Raw genomic sequence first — 17,540 nt, forward strand, 5'->3', positions numbered from 1 at the left:
TTTAAAAAAGTAGAAAAAAAAAAAAAAAAAAAAAAAAAACAGAAGCCGGAGACCGGCTTCGTCTCCGGCCAGGGAAACAGCGGGAGACGAAGTGGTTCTTCGTCTCCGGTCATGGAGACACCCGGAGACGAAGAGGTTTCTTCCTCTCCAAGTCTCCATGCCTGGAGACGAAGCCGGAGAGTCTCCGGCTTCTGTTTTTATTTTTTAATTTTAAAAATTACGAAGTATTTAATTTTTTTTAAACAAATAAATTTAGGGTTACTTGTTACAAACTTGCAAATTGAATGAATTGCATGGACTTGGTTAGTTTAGCGATTCAATTGTAAGTTTTTTAGGTTCAACGGCCTAATTGCATTATCGTGTGTAGTTCAATTGCCTATTATATATATATATATACGGGTTTGGGTGAGATAGAAGCCCCAAGTGAGAAGTGAGATAGAATCTCATCGTCATACTTATCGTCGTAGTCCCGGCCAGAGAGGTTTTGACTACAATCTGAAGACATGCTACACATACAAAGAATACACAAGAAGTTGATAAGTGAAAATCAAAGGTTGGTCAAAATTATCATAACAAAGCTACATCGCACCCACCGGACCCGATATATCACAACAAGGTAATTAAATACCTCAGACATGACAAAGTTGGCAAGTCGCAAAGCGGAGCCAAGTAGCCAGTCGGTCCCCGTGACCGGTCGACTAGAACAAAAAGAGAGGGGGGGGGGGGATTATTCGTACATCATAACAGCGGTGTGGCCGGTTGGCATCAACATCAGAAATCAACAATAATCAACAACAACAACATCGGTGGTAATCGGTAAAAAAAAAAAAACTAGCAAGTCGCGTTGACAGGCAGCCGGTCGGCCGACCCGTGTAGTCGATCGGTTGACCGGGAAGACAACAACGTGAAACGGCATTCAATCTACAACATAAAAGAAGAAAGGAGAAGTTGAATCGTGGGTCGGTCGAATAAGGTAGGCGGCTGGTCGGCCAAAACAACTAACAACATGCAAACAACAATGGATAATGGCACAAGCAACAACAAACAAAGCTCATTATCAACAACAACATTGCAATATGAACCCTAGTCCTATAACTATCATATTTATGTGTCAACAATTATCAAGTTATTTGTTTACATGTACAAAAACTGTTAATTGTACCTACAAAATGTGTTAACTAAAGGTACAAATTTTTTGTATCAGATCACAATGCAATATGAACCCTGGTCCGTGGTATAACAATTGCGCACACACACAAAGATGATTATGAATTGGGCAGAAGGTGAATATATACCCCATTCTTGGCCTCGAGAGGATGCTCATCATCAATATGGAAACATAATCCGACAATATCATAATACGCGGAACAAAACAGGCATGGAAATTCCTCTCTGATATCATCGTCAACCATGTCAATTTCCTCGAAACCCATCTACATTATATATATGTATATATATATATATATATATATATATATATATATATATATATATATATATATATATAACGTATCTAATAAAAATGTTTAGAAAATTAGATAGATAATAGTTAAGTAATTAATATGTTTAGGAAAGTGATATATTTTGTTAATAAGAAATACAAAGTTTTCTAATAAAATAAAGTCTTAAGTATTTTGCTAAAAAGGACCTGGTCAATATTGATTTTTTAAAAAAATGATGTGGCACCTTCTCATTCACCGCCGGCATCTATACACCGGCGGTGCATCAAATATTAATCCATATTTTAAAGCTATTGTTGGTTTTATGACTTTTGGATAGTCAAAGGCTAACCAACACTACCGACACTAATGAGAATATAGGAAATCGAAAAGTAAGGAGAGAATATACGTGTTGTATTACTCAGAATTACTTGTCCTCTCTTAGGTACGCAAATTACACCGTGGACCATGGTCCAAAACAGTGCCATTTCTTTTAATGAAAAGAAATAGCACCCGTCTGCGCCGTTCCGCGTAAAGTAGCTCTGTTTGTATAACATATTCAGTTTTATTTTATGTACACTTCAATTTCATTTTAATACAACTACAGTTTCATTTCGATATAACTACATTTTCATTCGACATTATACACTCAAATATGTGAAACTGTTAAACTATTATTCAGTTTCATTTTACATATACTATAGTTTCATTACAACACAACTACAACATCATTTCAATATAACTACAATTCCATTGGACAATATACACTCAAATATGTGAAAGTGTTATTTAGTTTCATTTTTTTTTCGATCAGGGGGGACGGGGAATACACGAGGGATCACATAAAGCCTAGCTAAACTCCCTAATTCTCCGAGCGTAGGTGACCCGGGCCAAATCATGTAGGTAGGCCCTTTCGCTGATCATTGGGGTAGACGAGAAAGTTTCCCAATTCCCTTGTTGGACGGTTCCAAGGTCAGCAAGAACGTCAGCGACCATGTTTTATTCTCTATACACCACTCGAAAGGCGATATTCCAGTCTTTGCGAAACCACCATTTGATGTCCTTTACAATGCTCCTAATGGGACCCCAAAGCATAGTACTGGCTTGAATCCATTCCACAATCCATTTTTCATCCGACTGGATTTTGATATCCCGAATCCCCTTCTCCCAAGCCCACTGCATGCTTTTGACAATGGCAATAGCTTCCATTTCTTCCGGCGATGCAACCTCCATGTTACTCGAGAAGCCTTCAATGCAGAAGCCCTTCTCATCTCTGAGTACACCCCCTATTCCCGCTTTCCCGATTGAGGCCTTAACACTACCGTCGACATTGATGGTGAAACGGTGGGTCGTGGAGGGGTTCCAGCAGAGTCTGACAGTTTTCTCCGTGGTTGTATCTCCCTTCATGCTCTGCTCTTCAGAAAGCTCGGCTAGTCTCCTCGTTCGCCTTCTTAATCTAAGCAGCTTTTCTCTGGACACTCATATCCTCCCTGTTGAAAACTCTATTGTTCCGTCATCTCCAAATCCACCATACTATTATGGTGAACATACGGGGCCAGTCCTTGTTTTCAACATGGCATTCCCCAGAAATATTTTTCACAATCCAGTGTTTGTAAGAAAGTTAGCTCCAGATGTGCTCTGGCTTGTTCATTCTTACGTGCCCCAACATGGCCTTCCAAACCTCTTTGGCTTGTTCGCAGTCCCTAAGGATGTGCTCTGTGGATTCCTCGCACTCAGGGCAAATGTTGCATCTCCCATCTCCAGTCATGCCTCTTCTCTTCCTCTCAACGTTTCCCAGGACTCGGTCGTGCATGGCAAGCCAAAAGAAGTTCTTCATTTTGCTTGGTACTTTAATCCTCCAGAGTGTCTCCCATGCAGCATCCTGCACGTTATTCGCATTCCCTTTAATTACGTTATAAGCAGATCGAATTGAGAACTTACCTGAGGCGTTGTGCGACAAGTAGAGTTCGTCCACATCCTCCTCCGCTCCCACGGTCATGAGCTCCATCTTCTGTTTGATTTCATCTGGTAGGATGTTGAGCTCCTCTCACTTCCATCCTCTCGTATCGTCCCAGAAGTCGGCCACCTTGGCATTATTCATTCTGCCCTGATTTTGCGCTGTTACGAAAGTAAATAAGGGTTTTTCATGGATCCAAGAATCCATCCAAGAATGTTTGGACAAAAAAATTTAATTACATTTTTATTTGTGTCACAGAATACAATAACTTGAAGTTTAAATTGATTTGAACTCAATTACCTCAATTATAGAGATTTTCTAGATCTTCTGATCTAGACTTGTATCTTCATTTTCAGTGGTCTTTTGACATCATGTTTATTACCTTTATAAATAGCAATCTCTATTATTATAGCAAAATTTAAATATTAAAAAAATCTCTCTCTCCCTCTCCCTATGTTCTTGTCTCTCTATTATTGTATTTGTCTTTACAGTTTGCATCTCGGAACAAAACCAATGAAGGTCCAAGAAGTATTGTCTAATCAAAACAAGTTGATTGTAGAAAATGAATGAATTATAAATTTATATTAGTTCTAATAAATTTAAAGAATGCACAATAAGTATTTTACATACAAGATTAATGAATGCTGCAATAGTAGTTATTTTTCAAATTTCTTCTTTTTCTGAATTTGAAAGATTGATTCCAACAATATTGTAGTCTCAACATATTTTCAATGCATCAAGTGTGTCACAATATTCTATTTCCCTACATTGACATTTTTAATAATGAGTTTTAAATCAATTTATTGTATTATTTGAATGTTTTCTTTGTAAACAAATCATCCCTAAGTAGTTAATATGATTGGTTTCAAATTGTTTTTTTTAATTGTTTTTCATGTCATTAACATAATAATTGGTAAATAAATATATAACATTATTTTTTAGTATAACTTTGATATTTAATTACAAGATAATGTAAAAAGAAAACAATGAACAATATGTAGTGAATATAATTAATTAATAAATTTGAAGGTAGAGAATCTTTGCATTTTAGAAAATATAGACAATATAACTAATGAAATTATATCTCTTTTTAAATTTTTTTTATAATGAATATTTGTTTTTGAATAAAGACATTGTAGACATTGAATTATAAATTAAATAAATGCATATTTAGTATTTTTTGTTGTAACTACTAATTTATTTTTATTTTTTTGAAAAAACTACTAATTTATTATTTAATTTAATAAGAGTAATAGAGTGTGGAGTTACTTTTGAATAATATATTCTAACATATTCGTAGTATATGTTTAATAATTATGCCAACTTTAATTGGCATGAGGTTCGAACCTAAGACCTTACTTATAGAAATTAATGGGTAAGTAAAAAGTTAACCGAAAAAGTTTTGCTTCAAATATATAGAGTGCGTTTAGATTTTACCTCTCAACCCTAGCCTATTCTCTCGAATCCTCTCTTTTGTCTCTCAAAACCTTGCATCTTTTTTGGCCGTCGGCCTCTGGCCAGATCTAGTCGAAGCTTTGACGGAGCTTCATGTCGGCGGATCTTTGGTCGGCGGTCTCTTATTTCCCTTTGTTTTTTTTGTTTTTTTGTTTTTTTTTTGTTTTTTTTTGTTTTTGTTTTTGTTTTTTTTTTTTATTTCATAACTTTCACTACCGATTCAACCACCAACTCTCGAAGAAAGTTGCGGAAGTTTCAAAGTTCAAAGGATTCAACCAGATCTAGATAAAGAGGTGGTTTGATTTTAGTGGATCTCTAAAATAAAGTTTTCGAGAAGAGGTGTACTGTTGTTTCCCTTTTCTTGTGTGTTATGTATTTGTTTGTGTTTTTCTGTCTGTTTCTCTCGTTTGTGTGACGATTTTGTTTTCCTCTCGTTTCTTTTGACATGTTTTTTTCTTCATAAGTGTGAATCATAAAAGTTGATCATGGCGAATGTGAACCTCATCCTGGGTGACAAAGATGACAATGAAAAAGAGCATCTGTAGTTAAGATCGATGGATGTATTGTCAATGAACGTAAGGTTGAAAACAAATACTCAGGTGGTGTGCAAGACTTTCCAACCGAAGTCAGTCTTGATTACGTTTGATTAATCCTTCAATGATATTAAAGAAGCGTTAAGTTCATCTAACGGATTTAGCTTCAAATTTGTGAAACAGTCTGCGAATCAAGTTCTTTGTAGCTGATGGTGTAAATGTAAACGGGGGTACGGATTTACACCACGTGTGTTTGATTGTGTATGATGTAGTGTATGGAGTGTGTATGGATGAATACAGGGAGAAGGGGAAAGGAAGCCATGGCTTCCTTCTTGGAGAAGAAGAGAGAATAACGAGAGAGAGAGAGGCCGAGAGGCAAGGGTCCCAATGATTTAGAATGCCATTAACATGAGGGTCAGGTCCTTTATATAGAAATAGGACCTGACCCTTCAGGAATATAATATTACATTTAACCCTTAACAATTTCTAAGGGACACCCGACCTTTTAGGGTACAATAATACACGGACTATACATTATATTTCTACAGTAGTCCTTGGGGGTATTTACCCATCAGTAGCATTGTTAGGGAAATTGTTTTTATGTCTGACTGTAAGGAATGGTATACTGTTCCATTGATCCTATTTGTAATTGTTTTAGCTTATGATTAAATGAATGAGTTTCTTTATTTTCAAAAAAAAAAAAGTTAATGAAAAATTTAACGGAAAATAGAATATTTTACGGAAAATTTAACGAATAATCATATAATTAATGATAAATTAGGAAATCTCAAGTGAAAATATAAATCTAAACAAACTGAGCCATCCATTCGATTAAATAATTTGACCGTCATTTTTTCTACCCATTTTAGGCCTAACTCTCTTTGCCTCTTATTAGTATACTAGTGTTATACGCGCATTGCGCGAATGGGTTAATGCCGAATGTTTATATTTAAATAAATATTTGAAAGTATATCAATGCAATATTATATAGGAGAAGTTTATACATGGGTAATTGAATGTTGAATTTTTTTTATTTAAATATCTAATTCAAAGTATATGAATCCAAGATAATATAAAAAATTCATTATAATTATTACTAAAATAAATGTTTGCAACCTTGTAAAACCGATAGTCTAAATATTTGGTCTAAAAATGATAGTCTAAATTATAAATACTACTTTTAATTTGAAATTTTTTATGTGTTTTTAATTCTCTTTTGAGTAACATTTTCATTATCTTCATCTTTACTATTTGTTCTCTTCCTTTTTGTTGGTAATGTGTTATTTGCAATTCGGTTATTGTTGGTATCATAGATGACAACGTCATGCAATGAGATTATGATATAGGAGCTATGGACTTTCCTTTATGTGTTCTACTTGGGTTCATTTGGTTCAACCATTATTATTAAATGAGTTATTGTGGATAAAGAAATCCCTAGTTTAATAAAAAAGATTAAATAAATTAATAAAAATTTGAAATTTTAAAATATTATGTATTCCAAAGATATTAAAAGGTAGTTTCTCGCTTCAATTTGCTGGGTAACGGGTTATTTGAGTACTTTCATTGTCAACAAATCCCCCAAGTAGTTAATATGATTGGTTTCAAACTATTCTTTTTTATTTTTCTCATGGTATTAAAGAAATACATATGTATCATTTTTTTATGTAACTACTAATTTATTTAATTCAATAAGAGTAAAATAGAGTGATTCCGCTTCAATTTGTTGGGTTATTTGAGTACTCTCTTTGTCAACTAATCCACAAGTAGTTAATATAATTAGCTTCAAATTATTTAAATTTTTTTTCATAGTATTAATAAAATACTTGGTAAATAAATATATAACATTATTTTGTACTATAACTTTGATATTTAATTACAAGATATTGTAAAAATAAGATAATGGACAATGTAATGAATATCAATTGATAAATTTGAATGTAAAGAATCTTTGCATGAGAGAAAATAAATATAATATAACTAATGAAATTATTTCTCTTATTTAATTTAATTTTTTGATAATGAATAATTTTTTCAAATAAAGGTATTGTAGACACATAATTCTAAATTAAAGAAATACATATGTATCATTTTTTGTTTTAGCTACTAATTTATTTAATTTAATAAGAGTAAAATAGAGTGAGAAATTTAATTATGTCAAATTTAATTGAGATGAGGTTCGAACTTAAGACCTTTCTTATAGAAATTAATGGGTAAGTTAAAAGCTAACGGAATATTAACGGAGAAGATAATATTTAACGGAAAACGTAACGGATAATCATAAAAGTAAGGTTAAATTAGGTAATCTCTATTAATAATATTAATCTGAATTATCTTAACCATCTATTTGATTAAATAATTCATCTGAACCATCCATTTTATTAAATAATTTGACTGCCATTTTTTCTACCCATTTTAGGTCTAACTCTCTTTGGCTCTTATTAGTATAGTAGATATNAGTAGATATATATATATATATATATATATATATATATATATATATATATATATATATATATATATATATATATATATATAATTTTTTATATTAATAATGAAATATGTAATTTATAATGTGTTTTCTATTTGAATTAATTAATTAAATTAATTATGTTTCATATTTTGTTATGAATATTTTTATAAAGTTTTGATGTGTTTTATTTATCGCCTATATCCAACAATATTTATGATTATATTTTTATGTATATCTTCTTCGTTTTTTTTTAACTATCTATTTTATTTTAATACTTCGCCCCCGCTGGAAGAAATTCCTGACTCCGTCCCAGCCCATCACTGTGTAAAACCATAGATTATGTACAAATTTGGAAAACTTAAATTTGGTGTTGAATACTTTAGAACAACCTCAGTAGTTAACAACAACCCTCAAAACGCCCCGTGGATGTTACTAGTGAGCAGTATGAGCACCAACTTTATTTTTATTTTTATTTTTTGTTATTATTTTTCTCAGTGAATCCACTGTATTAGAAAAAATTTAATACTACCTCCGTCCCATTTTGTTTGTCTGATTCGGTTAACGAGGCTTGACTGAAGTTATTTTTAATCCAATTTTTCATAATATTAAGTTTAGTATTAGTATATAAAATTTATATATTTAGAAACTACATTAAAAGTAATATTGAACACACAAAATCAAATTTAAAAATAATTAAAAATTATTAAAGAAAATAAGAAAGAGTTGGTTTGACCAATGAATACTAAATAGGACAGGTAAAATGCGACAGAGGGAGTACTTAGTAAATTTTTTTTCTCTTTCCCATATTGACAAAAAACTCTAAATATTTTCAAAAAAGCTAATGATGGGCATGCTCTTATACTTTTCTTTCGTAACAAATTAGAATCTTCAACCCCTTCAAATTAATTAATAACCCTTAAAAGTAAATTGGAAGCAAATGAATGTTAAAGAAAATGTAATAAAATATAAATTATAAATACTATGATATAATAATATGGTTTAATTTTAAAAGTAGAAGAATATTGGTGAGACAATATATCGATATATGATAAATCATTAACGAACAAAGCTAGTTGAGGAAGTGAAGTATAAATTAAGTCGGGCTAAACACTCCACAGGTTATTAGTTTTTTTGCAAACTCAGGTTATTAGTATAAGTCAACAAAACACGTAAGACAAAGTTTTTGAGAATTAAGATTTGCATTTTAGTATTTTACACAATGAGATTTTGAAGTTCCGACATTGTACGTCGATATCCCCGGGACATCTTGTGTTGGCTCTTGCATCTTCCATCAAATTTCCCGGTAAAAGTGCAAAACACATTTCCCTGTCAGTCTAGTCAGCAGATACGCGTTGCGGTCATGCTTTGTCTCTCTCTAACTCCCACATTGTTTGATGTGATTGGGTCTCAATTTTCAAAACCCCTTTTTATTAAATTCTTGATTCCTAGATTGTACGCTTTTTCGTACGTTTATTTCCAATTTCACGCGGTTCTTGGGCGAAAACTTGAAACTCAAATTCAGTATGTCGTGATGTCTTGGAAAACCCCCTGATGTGACCCTAGAGCTCTTGGAAAAACTTCAAAAGAAATCATATAAAATTCAAGAACCCCACACACACACACACAAACTGTTTGTGTATATTCCTGTGTAAAGTGTTGTGGATACTAAAAGAGTTGTATTTTATGTGTGGGTATATATGGTAATGGAATATCTCCTTGACTTTCCAGGGTGTTGATAAGTAATCAGAGCGAAGCTTCGTGTAAACTTCTGTCAGCAATAAGCTTTTTATTATTATTATTATTATTTTTTTTTTATTTTTTTTTTATATATAAAGAGCAGTTGTGTGGGGGCAGTTTTACCTGATCGATCTTAAGACGCATTGTACTGGGCAGGAGAATTTGATAGTTTAAGTTTCTTAGGATCACCTCGTAGTTGCATTTTGATGGTACAGAAGCGGAACTTTACTCACAGGGGTGATGACGGCTCTGAAAATCCAGCTCCTCAGGCATCCAAGCGCCTGCATTCTTTTCCTAAGTAAGTAGTCTGTCTAGTCTGAGTAGTAAAACCAGCATCTACTCGTTTTCCTGTGTTTATTACAGTACATATTTGGAAGGAAAACCAATTTCCCTCCATTTGTTTCTATTGGACGGAGGTCAGTAAAGGGCCAAGTTCAGCACTTAAGCATCTTGCTTTTCGAAAATAAAGTTGTACCTCTATAGCTTTTTGCGTAGTGGTAAGCGCTTGATCCTTACGGTTTCATATACTGAAGCTGATGTTATATATGCAGGTTTATTACTGATTTGAAGGGCGGATCCTCTCTGCAAGAGCTTGCTCCAAAATTGGAACCCTTCTTTCGACGCTTGGTATGATCTCTCTCTGTTGTAGTTATTGTCTATTGCAATGTTGTTTGGGATAGGATCTCTGCTGAAATTATTGTCTATTGCAGTGTAGTCTGCAAAACACATACTTATGAATTTAGACCACTATGAAAGTGTAACATGTGCTATTCTGTTTTAATTTCATTTCTTGTGTAAATTATTTAAAGTTTGCGGCTTGTTGGATACTCAGTTTAACTTTAATTGCTGCATAGAAATTTCGTGGTTGATTAAGTTAGTTCATATCATTTGTGCTCAGCAGCAAGGTCTGTCTGGGGTTATAATTTGACTAACCAGTTGTGAAGCAGACTTTTTTTTAGAAATGTTTTCTCGGGGCAGAGATTCTGAACTTGTCAAAATTGGGAAGACTAATTTATTGGTTGTAATTACAAACTGATTGTTGTTTTCTACACTAAACAGCACCATTTTCTTCTAAAATCTGCATACTTATTCTCTGATTACTTGAATGACAATAGGTTCGTGAGGAGGTTGAAAATGCAATCCGCTCATCCCTCAGGTCAGTTGCACTAAATAATTTGATATTCCTGTTGCATGCACTGCTTGGTGGTTTTTTTTTTTTTTTTTTTTTTTTTAAATTTATTATTATTATTTTTTTTATAATATATATATAAATATTGTGTAATAGTGACTTAGGTTGAAGGTGATTTGACTTTGTGAATATTATAATTTTGCAATACTGTTTTTCAAAAAAAAAAAAAAAGTTTGCAATACTTTATCTCATTAGTCACTACAAAGATGTTAAACTGGTTTGGTATTATATTTAAGCTTTATATATACAGAGTATATATTTTTCTTTGTACTATCTATAAGGTGGGTCTTGTTTGTTGTAGATCTCCACTTAATCAAATTGAGCCGTCTCGGTCAAGTGCATTCCATCTACATATCAATGATAAATTTCCCACTACCATTTTCACATTCAGTAAGATTGAATCTGAGGGCAGTAAGCCTGTGGAAATTGTCTTGTATGATGCTTATTCCAAAAGGAGAATAACATCTGGGCCCATGTCTTCTGTTAAAATCAATCTTGTTGTGATTGATGGTGATTTCAGTCCGGATGATCGAGAAGATTGGACAGAACAGGAGTTCAATAATAAAGTTGTCCATGAAAGAGATGGCAAAAGGCCACTCTTGACTGGGGATTTGGTGATTCAGTTAAAAAATGGCATGGGCCATATTGGTGATATCAATTTTACTGATAATTCAAGCTGGATAAGGAGCCGGAAATTTCGGCTAGGAGTAAAAATCATTTGCAATTCTGGTGAGCAAAGAGTCAGAGAAGGAATAAGCAAAGCCTTCACTGTGAAAGATCATCGTGGAGAGTGTAAGTTCTGCACAATCATATCCCCTACATATATCAAGTGATAAATATGTTAAGTGCCTCATTTTACACATCAAATAAAATTTAAAGAAACGTTGGAATTCAGATCAGCCTTCCACTTCTTCCAAATTAGAATTACCCAACTAGCAAGTTCTGTCTTAGTGATTTAACTACTTAATAGCCTTCTATAGAAGATTATGAGCTCAATTCCTTTTGTTTACCAGATATTGTGTATTGGATGCAGCCTACAGGAAGCATTACCCGCCATCCTTGCACGACGAAGTATGGCGGTTGGAAAAGGTAGCTAAAGATGGTGCTTCCCATAAGAAATTGACTGACATTGGAATATCTTCAGTTAAATGCTTTCTAAGGATGTACACCACAAATCCATCTGATTTGCGCCAGGTTAGGCTATATCCTGACCATCTTTTATGAGTTGTCGAGTCTCTAGTTTGAATTTATCTTTTATTTGGCTTCATTGTACATTTAAGCTTCTAACCCTTTGTGCGTATCGTAGATACTTGGCTACGGGATGTCAAACAACACGTGGGAGAAAATCATAGAACATGCCACCACTTGTGTTGTAGATGATAATGAGTGGTACATGTACAAGGTTGCGGAAAGTATTGTGCTCGTGTTCAATTCGATCTTTAAGATTGTAGGAGCGATTCTTGATGGCCAAAACTACCAGCCACTTGACAGACTTAACATATTTCAAATGGTTTGTATTCCTATCCTAGAAAATAATTCAGTCCAATTTCATATATAGATGTTTGAAGACTTGCTCTAAATTACCAAAAACTAGAAGACTCAGAATAATTATGTTTGTAATAAATCTTGCTGAATAGTGAAGTTGTAAGCATATTGTAGTTCACTGACATTGATCATGAAGTACTGGATAGCCAGTTTGAATTCTGTAGTGCTAATAGCTACAGTATAGATGAGGTCCCGGTAAGGCTTTTTTATTTTTATTTTATTTTATTTTTTTATTTTTTAACTTGCAGAGAAGTATCTCATATGACAAGACTTCTCCATTCCATTTTATTTTTATATTTCTATTGATTATGATAGTGTTGAGAGTCCCACGTTGATAAAATAAGAGAAAATATGGGTTAGACTAGATAACAGATTGGATTGCCACCGTGGTATTGCTGGCGTCCATAATACAATCTCTTTGCATTTTTTGTAATGAATGAGAAATTCATGACTGTGACAGTGTTTGTTGTCTAATGGCAGCGGATGGTGGAAGATCTTAAGCAGTGTGCTTACAGAAACCTGAAAGATTTTGTTTTGGTTGAGGATCACTCCATCATATGCAACCCTATGGTTATGCCAAATCCCCAAGTTGGCCTGTCTATCAGCCCTAGTTCAAGTCAAGAGACTTTTAACTTCCCAGTTGAGCAAGGTACTAAACTTTCAAACTTCATTTCGCCCTTGTCTTCCCTTTTTCTAATAGCAAGATATAAGAGCATACAAGCCCTTCAAACATTCTGTGGGCACATTGAATTAATTAACTCCGAGGGCAGGTTCTGATACCATGTTATGCACATGAGCCAAACCGCACTAAAAGATTAAATCCACTTAATTAGCTAGTCTAACCCATGGATTTATAACTCTTATCTTTTCAATATGGACCTTGTGGTCAAGCGGCATAGCTGTGGCCCTCCCAAATGAGAGGTCACAGGTTCAATCCCCAGTGGGGGCGTTGGCTCAGTAAGTTGAGAAAGTATGTATGAACAGATACTACATTGTAACAGTGTCAATAGTATTCAAAAAAAAAAAATCTTTTCAATATGGACTCTGACCTGTTTTCCTCTTTCCATGCTCACAAATAGTTGGTTGGTGTATGTAACTAATTATTCTTTTCCACATACAGACCAGCTGGAGATGCAGATGTACTCTGATCATACCACAATCTCTCCGCCAAGTTACGAATTGCAGCAAAGTCCATTTGGAGTATCTATGCCTGAAAGTTCTCATAGAATGGGAAGCAGCAGCAGCAGCAGCTGTTTTCTTATCAATAATCCTTCTGCTGTCTATGCTGGAGATGTTTGGGGTCCCAGTGGTTCACAGGACCCACTAATTATCACTACTACACCCAGTAACTATCAGCTTGAGTCACCACTGGCTTGGCCGGGAAATAATGGACTGTCTGCTACTTCAAGCACTGAACGAGCTTCTCCTAGTTTTGGCATCAACAGCTCAAAGACTGGAAAGCCAAGAGCTAGGTGGTGCAAAATTCGCGCTGTCGTTAAGTTGACGATATTGGTGAAGAAGCGGAAATGGCACGTGTAGATTTCAGAATGTCGATCAGCTCCATGTTTGATAAGCCTCTAGGTAATTTAATTTTGTAGAATAGTACAGCAGCCTATGCTCTTTCTTTGTTCATTATCACATGTGCCACTGTGAGTATCCTTACAAATGCTCCATGTTTGATAAGCTTCTAGGTAATTTGATTTTGTAAAATAGTACAGCAGCCTATGCCCTTACAATCAAATGAGACAACACCTTCCCGTGAGACGGTGAGGCACAACGTTAGTGCACACAGTTTACTATGCAGATGCACACAGCCTAGAGTGTGTGCACTTAGCCCAACATGAGTGCACACAGTTTAGGGTGTGTGCACTTAGCCCGTGCATTCACGTTGTGTCTCACTGTCTCACGGGAAGGTATTGTCTCATATGAAGTCAACCCTATATATATATATATATATGCAAGCCCTTTAGTAAGAGTCGCCCAGACAAAAGTGTGCATTTGGGAAGATTTTGGTTGCTGGTAAGAACAGCAACTGTAAAAAGCAGTATCATCCTTAATGCTGGTTTTGTCTAGTGGCTAGTAGTCTAGTACTTGTAAGCAGTTGTCTCCTGTTTCTTTGTAAGATGTTTTGATTTCTTGTACAGTAATGAATGAATACTTCTATTTCGAGTTGAACTTTTTTTATTTATTTATATATTTTGTTAAAATTGATGGACTGTACTCTGTAGATTTAATTGAATAACAATATATAGTTATCACTTTCTAGTAAATGAATACTAGATAAAGCAGAAGTATATTGATTTATATATATTAGTAATGTTGTAATTTATACATTTCACAATGCAATACACATGCTTATATAGAAATATCATGAGTTGAATAATGAGTTAACTTAAGTCGCCAAAAAAAAAAAAAAAAAAAAAAAAAAAAACTGAATTTGTACTGTTAAGCTAAGCCACCATTTTGGTTAGTGTGTTCCCTGTTAAGTGGTTCAGCAGGTTGTGCAGTGCAGTGCCTTGATGCCTTGGAATTATAATGAGATTTTCGTCTGGAAAAAATGTTCCAACCCCTTTTAGTTTTGGCCAGCTTCTGCACCTCTTCTCTCATGTTTTGGCACTCTTTTTCGAGGTCAGCAACGCGATGCCTCATGTCTTCCATTCCCGTTCCCTTGCATTGCTCGTCGTGGCACTCTTCGTTTTGGTTCTGCGAGCTCTCCAGGTTGTCGGAGACGAAGAACCAGCCCGAGATGGACGTGCGCAACCTGAGCTGTTCGAAGAACAAGACTTGGACGATCACTCTCAGAGGCAGCCTCTCGTTCTGCGCTGCGTGTGTGCTTGCCTCTAACGAAAGCTTCTGACAGTTCATCAGTCTGCAGATTTGCTCTCTTTCTGCATCTGCAAGCCAAGGATGTGCCTGAAACCCAAACACACCCTAAATGTGTTTTGTTTTTCATACTATATATGTTGGGCCTAACACACTCTACATGTGTTTTGTTTTTCATACTATATATGTTGGGCAGAGGTCCGTGAAAGGCCAAATCCAGCACAACATCTGGTTGCTGGATTGTTGGGCGGAAGATAAAGTTGCGCCTTAGCTATAAGTTATAGCCATCGAGCTAGGTTATGAGTTCGAGTCCCAACAAGAGCAGTTAAGGCTGACTGATGCTGGGAATTGTTGGGTAGAGGGCGGTGAAAGGCCAAATCATGCATCTGGTGGGCGGGCATGGAAATAAGATGAGTAGGTAGGTGCTACTACCTTTAGATATATATCAATTGCACGATAGATGCCGTCGGAGAGTGGTCTTGCATAATCAGGGATTGCAGCAGCCAGGGCCTGGAACTTTGGGAACTTGAGGTTAACATCTGGTGCTACCTCAGCAAGATATGAATCCACCAGACTGGCAACCCTTGTTATTGATGTTAAAGAATGGGTGGCGGTGGTGGTGGTGGTGGTGATTTCTTCCATGATAATCGGAGTTTCATCAGCGGCTAATGCGTGGTGGTCCATCAACATGAAATGATCGAGAATCCTTTGGAAACAGTCGATGTCGTACAAGGTTTCAACCGAATAGCCAATGTTCGGTATGAGGAGGTCATCTAGCGAGCCCTGGTCCAGCTGCATCCCGACTCGTCTCTCCAAGCTCTCCCTGCACAATTGGCTTGTCTGCAGCATCATAGCGGTGCGCAGCAGCCTGAGCAGAAACCGGGTTTCCACGACCCCTTTCTGGCTCGTTAGTAGCCCCACAATCTCTTCCAGGAGCACCTTTTGGTCTGTTTCTGAAGGTGTGGAGATTTTGGAGCTAGACTTGGCCTGGCTGGCATCTTTGAAGCTGGATTGCCTGTTCATTAGGGGAATGTATTTCTTTGCATAGTAAACAAGGGAGCTCGCGATGTTTTCGGGCTTCATACCTCCGTCCTCAACAGCTCTCACGAAACGCTTAAAGAACGGCAAGCTGATGAAGCACACGTCCTCGAACCACCAGTCATCAGTGCACGAAGCCGCTTGCAGCTTCGCTGCTGCAGCGCCCCCGCTGCTTATGCCGTTCCAAACCTCAGCAACCGAAGAGGCAGCGGCATTCACGCCCGCGACCGGCCAGTTAAACAGCGCGTTGGTCGTGTCAGCGCAGGCTTTCATGGCCAACGAGTGTATGCATCTCGACACAATGTGGAGGTCCTCGGCCTGCGCCAGAACTTCTTGACACGTTTCGAGGGCTTTAATGGTGTCGGTCCAATTCCCGAAAACTTCATTGAGGAAAAGCTCTGTCTGTACAATGAGGTTCCCCTCCCCATAGTCCTCTGTCATTTGAAGGTATTCTGCTGCACACCTAAGGCTTACTATGTTTGAAGCTGTGAGCTCTATTTTAATACTGTAACAGAACTTGGCTACAAGCTCAAATGCTTTAGCCCCTCCTGGTATGTCTCCCAGTTGCAAAATGCACATTGATCCATCGTTTTTGTTCGATTCTCTGATCATCTTATCTAATAGCCCACTTCTGGATAGTAAAGGGAACTGCACACACCATACCATACCATACAATCAAACTTATCTTAATTAAGAACATAATAATACAATCAAATGCACTATTTTCCAGCGTTTCAGCCAAGATGGCTAAAGATATAATTAAACTTGTAATCACATTTCAACCTTCTTGGTTTGAGCCAGTCAGGCAACCTAGACTAATTTACTTCCTTAGTCTCTTATGACAGCTAGCTAGGGTCACGAGACAGGATTTATCGGTCTACATCCTCGATAGTGACTGCGGGTTTCCCTCGTCACCCCCAAATGCACTATTTTGAGCGAAACGTGGGATATGTTTACCTTGTGAAGATGAAAGGACATTTCTCCAATTTCAACTGTAACATCACTGGGAAGCCCGGAAGTGCAATGCCTGAAAGATTTAGGAACAAAACCTAAAAAACCCAGAAATCCGGCCTTAATGGAGATCAAATCAAGAAAGAAATGATGCAATTAAAGTTTTGCATTTGCTACAAGATTGGTAAAGAGCATATATATAATGTAATTAAAGCAAAGAAAAGAAAAGGGTGTTAATTACCAAGACTGGCCTTCACGATGAAAAGCCTCAGATTTTGAGCCAAGCCTCATGCACGCCATTGCATGTATCAAACGCTGTATGTATATATGAACATTCACAAGCAAACACGTAGTTTCATAAATCAGTGAAGATGAAATGGCATGATGACATGAAAGGAGTAGA

General features: G+C 35.9%; 2 protein-coding genes across 2 annotated transcripts; one reads left to right on the forward strand and one right to left on the reverse strand.

Moving 5' to 3' along the window:
* The first annotated feature begins 9,102 nt into the window (after positions 1-9,102).
* LOC116031482 (calmodulin-binding protein 60 B-like) lies at positions 9,103-14,500 on the forward strand. Its single transcript, XM_031273706.1, has 8 exons — positions 9,103-9,889; positions 10,143-10,218; positions 10,707-10,747; positions 11,082-11,572; positions 11,814-11,974; positions 12,087-12,290; positions 12,806-12,974; positions 13,446-14,500. The coding sequence occupies exons 1-8, from the start codon at positions 9,798-9,800 to the stop codon at positions 13,862-13,864; spliced, it is 1,653 nt and encodes a 550-aa protein (XP_031129566.1). The 5' UTR covers positions 9,103-9,797; the 3' UTR covers positions 13,865-14,500.
* A 270-nt stretch (positions 14,501-14,770) lies between these two features.
* Positions 14,771-17,540, reverse strand: LOC116032933 (BTB/POZ domain-containing protein At5g03250). The gene is made up of 4 exons (XM_031275680.1): positions 17,379-17,540; positions 17,144-17,213; positions 15,581-16,834; positions 14,771-15,238 (listed from the first exon to the last, which is right to left on the reverse strand). Exons 1-4 carry the CDS (start codon positions 17,435-17,437, stop codon positions 14,771-14,773), a joined length of 1,851 nt encoding a protein of 616 aa, XP_031131540.1. The 5' UTR covers positions 17,438-17,540.

Source organism: Ipomoea triloba, chromosome 10 (assembly GCF_003576645.1).
Source record: "Ipomoea triloba cultivar NCNSP0323 chromosome 10, ASM357664v1".
Classification (NCBI taxonomy): Eukaryota; Viridiplantae; Streptophyta; class Magnoliopsida; order Solanales; family Convolvulaceae; genus Ipomoea; species Ipomoea triloba.

What these genes read in the sequence shown, in the direction of transcription:
- LOC116031482 (XM_031273706.1), top strand. Translation starts at nt 9,798, where the DNA reads ATGGTACAGAAGCGGAACTTTACTCACAGGGGTGATGACGGCTCTGAA. An exon ending in GAAAGATCATCGTGGAGAGT is followed by an intron (nt 11,573 to 11,813) that starts GTAAGTTCTGCA and finishes TATTGGATGCAG; the next exon opens with CCTACAGGAAGCATTACCCG. An exon ending in ATCCATCTGATTTGCGCCAG is followed by an intron (nt 11,975 to 12,086) that starts GTTAGGCTATAT and finishes TGCGTATCGTAG; the next exon opens with ATACTTGGCTACGGGATGTC.
- LOC116032933 (XM_031275680.1), bottom strand. Translation starts at nt 17,437, where the DNA reads ATGGCGTGCATGAGGCTTGGCTCAAAATCTGAGGCTTTTCATCGTGAA. An exon ending in TGTCCTTTCATCTTCACAAG is followed by an intron (nt 16,835 to 17,143) that starts GTAAACATATCC and finishes TGGTGTGTGCAG; the next exon opens with TTCCCTTTACTATCCAGAAG. An exon ending in CAATTGATATATATCTAAAG is followed by an intron (nt 15,239 to 15,580) that starts GTAGTAGCACCT and finishes TTTGGGTTTCAG; the next exon opens with GCACATCCTTGGCTTGCAGA.